Source organism: Lagenorhynchus albirostris, chromosome 7 (assembly GCF_949774975.1).
Source record: "Lagenorhynchus albirostris chromosome 7, mLagAlb1.1, whole genome shotgun sequence".
Lineage (NCBI taxonomy): Eukaryota > Metazoa > Chordata > Mammalia > Artiodactyla > Delphinidae > Lagenorhynchus > Lagenorhynchus albirostris.
Window position 1 is genome coordinate 13,475,175 of NC_083101.1, and position 2,523 is coordinate 13,477,697.

At 46.1% G+C, this 2,523-nt stretch overlaps 1 protein-coding gene across 1 annotated transcript; it reads left to right on the plus strand.

The window, feature by feature from the left end:
* Positions 1–238: 238 nt before the first annotated feature.
* On the plus strand, positions 239–1,080 carry LOC132523390 (kunitz-type protease inhibitor 2-like). Its single transcript, XM_060154466.1, is given in 2 exon segments — positions 239–309; positions 311–1,080. Coding segments are annotated over 2 exon segments (804 nt in total). The 3' UTR covers positions 1,044–1,080.
* Positions 1,081–2,523: the final 1,443 nt, after the last annotated feature.

A 2,523-nucleotide genomic window follows, 5' to 3' on the forward strand; every position in this document is an offset into this window, starting at 1 on the left:
CAGACTGTTTGCCATGATTTAATGCATAGCTTGTTTTTTTATTTTCTTTTCAGTCTATGTATATTTGATTAATAAATAATAAAAATAGAACCAAACACAGCAGTAGTTCTCAGCTTACCTTCTTCCAGTAGAAAAAGTTTCCATTTCTCCATGGATAAACCAATGTTTACGGAAAGTGTGACAAAAAGTCACTTTGTTTTTATATTTAAAAAAAAAAATCCTAGGGGTGGAGCCCCTCATGGCGCAGCTGTGTGGGCTGAGGCGGTACTGGGCACTCCTCACCCTGCTGGCATCGCTGCTCCTCTACCGCTGAGGCGGCCGACGGAGAATGTGGCGTTCATGGAAGCAAGGGCATCTACTAAGAGTGAGGTGTTTCTCCAGCCACACACAGCTGCACAGACTTTTGCCGAGTTTCGAAGAGTGTGGGGAAATGCCGGGCCTCCATCCCTAAGTGGTGGTACAATGTCACTGACGGATCCTGCCAGCAGTTTGTGTACGGAGGCTGTGGAGGGAATGACAATAATTCCATGACCAAGGAGGAGTGTCTTGCAAAGTGTGCTGGTGTCACAGTAAACACCATCGATGACCTGTCCAGGAATGGAGCAGATTCCTCTGTCCCAAGTGTTCCCGGAAGGCAGGATTCTGATGACCTGTCCAGTGATATGTTCAACTGTGAAGAACACTGCACTGCCCAGGCCGTTCCTGGGGCTTGCCGTGCATCCTTCCCACGCTGGTACTTTAATGCCGAGAAGAACTCTTGTGATAACTTCACCTACGGCGGATGCCGGGGCAATAAAAACAGCTACCCCTCCAAGGAGGAGTGCGTGCAGCGCCGCTTCGGCAAGCAGTTGTGTCCTGCCGTGGCCTGCACTAAAGCGGTGGTCCTGGCAGGGCTGTTCGTGATGGTCCTGACGCTCTTGCTGGGAGCCTCCGTGGTCTGCCTGATCAGGGTGGCGCGGAGGAACCAGGAGCGCGCCCCCCGGACTGTGCGGAGCTCTGGGGACGACAAAGAGCCGCTGGTGAAGAACACTTACGTCCTGTGAATGCCCTGCCGCCAAGGGGCTGCCCTCCTCAATCCCCCGTTAATGAAGAGAATCTGGGAAGGGAGGGGAGACAAGTGTTGAACGCATCTGTGCTTTTTCAAATAGAGTGATTGGTTTGTATTTGCGCGATCATTAGGGCTTTTGGTCTGTTTGTTAATCCAGAAGGTAAGAGGGCTGCTCCCTGGTCTCCCGGGATGGGTTTGCTTTGGAAATTCTCTTAGTGAAGGGCTGTGCACGTTGCAAATGGTCTTAGCCCTAGATCGGAGTCGGTTCCTCTTCGATTTATTTCTTTGCTCCACGTATAGTTTTCTTAGCTTATGTTGAATCCTATTGTCTCCTTTCTGATCACAAAAGTAATGTTTAATAGTTTCCTTTGTTTGTTTTCTGTTTTGTTTTGTTTTTTAAAGTAAGCAGAAACATGTTTTTTTAATTAGGATTCTGAAAGGAAGAAGTAAAATGTACAAGTTTAATAAAAATGGCCTTCCCTTAAAAAAAAAAATCCTAAAAGTGGAAGGGAAAAGCAATCATTAGTTTACTTCCTATATATGGTTTGACTAACTTTTAGTAACCACAACCCCTATGTTCAGTACAGATTAGAAGAAACCTTATATTCAGACCATTTTAACTCTTCAGGGTATGTGGATTCTATCAGGAATAAACTTTTAATTTTTCTTTTAATTGAAACAGTATTTACTATTAAAAAATCACATGGCACTGAGAAGCAGAAAAGAAGATTTGAATAAATGGAGAGAGATATACTTGTGGATCAGAAAACTGGCCCTTCAGCCATCCATGCACTACGGACTTCTGCCAGGTGGTTAGCTTCCCTAAGCCTGTCATGAAATACCGACAGATTTCCTGCTTCCCTCAACTAGTCAACTGGTATCTTTGGATTTTCTCTTTCAATCTAATCCACCTGCCATCATCTCCCTGCCTTTTGAATTGTATACATCACTTTATCCCTTGAGTTTCCTTTGCCTAAAAAGAACCCTTTCTTCACCATTTTCTGTTCTTGGTAAGATGCAGCACTTTTTCCCCAGATCACACCAGCCCAAGAGTAAAGTATTAAGTCTCCCAAATCCGTATGTCTCTGACTCTGATTCGGACTCTACCAGCACTTCAAGAGCTCCAGTTTCCCTGCAACAGCTTTGGGTGCCCCAACGGCTGCCTCATGGATGCTCTACAGAAAAATCCTCTTGATTACCCACTTGGTTGGCGCCATTTGCTCTTCTGCTGCTGCTGTTTCCTGGCGTTGCTAATGAACAAAACAGCAGCCATGCTGCCGTGGCCACCGACGGTACTATAGCTAGCTACTGGGACCCACCAACAGGTACCAGTCCTGATGGAACCTGCCGATGTCTGTGCCATGGGTCCTGTCCTCTGACACTTCCCAAGCCTTGCAACTGATGCTATTGACACTTTCTGTTCTCAGTGTTACAGCCACTATAATTCCTACACCATTTTCCACTTTAGCTACCAT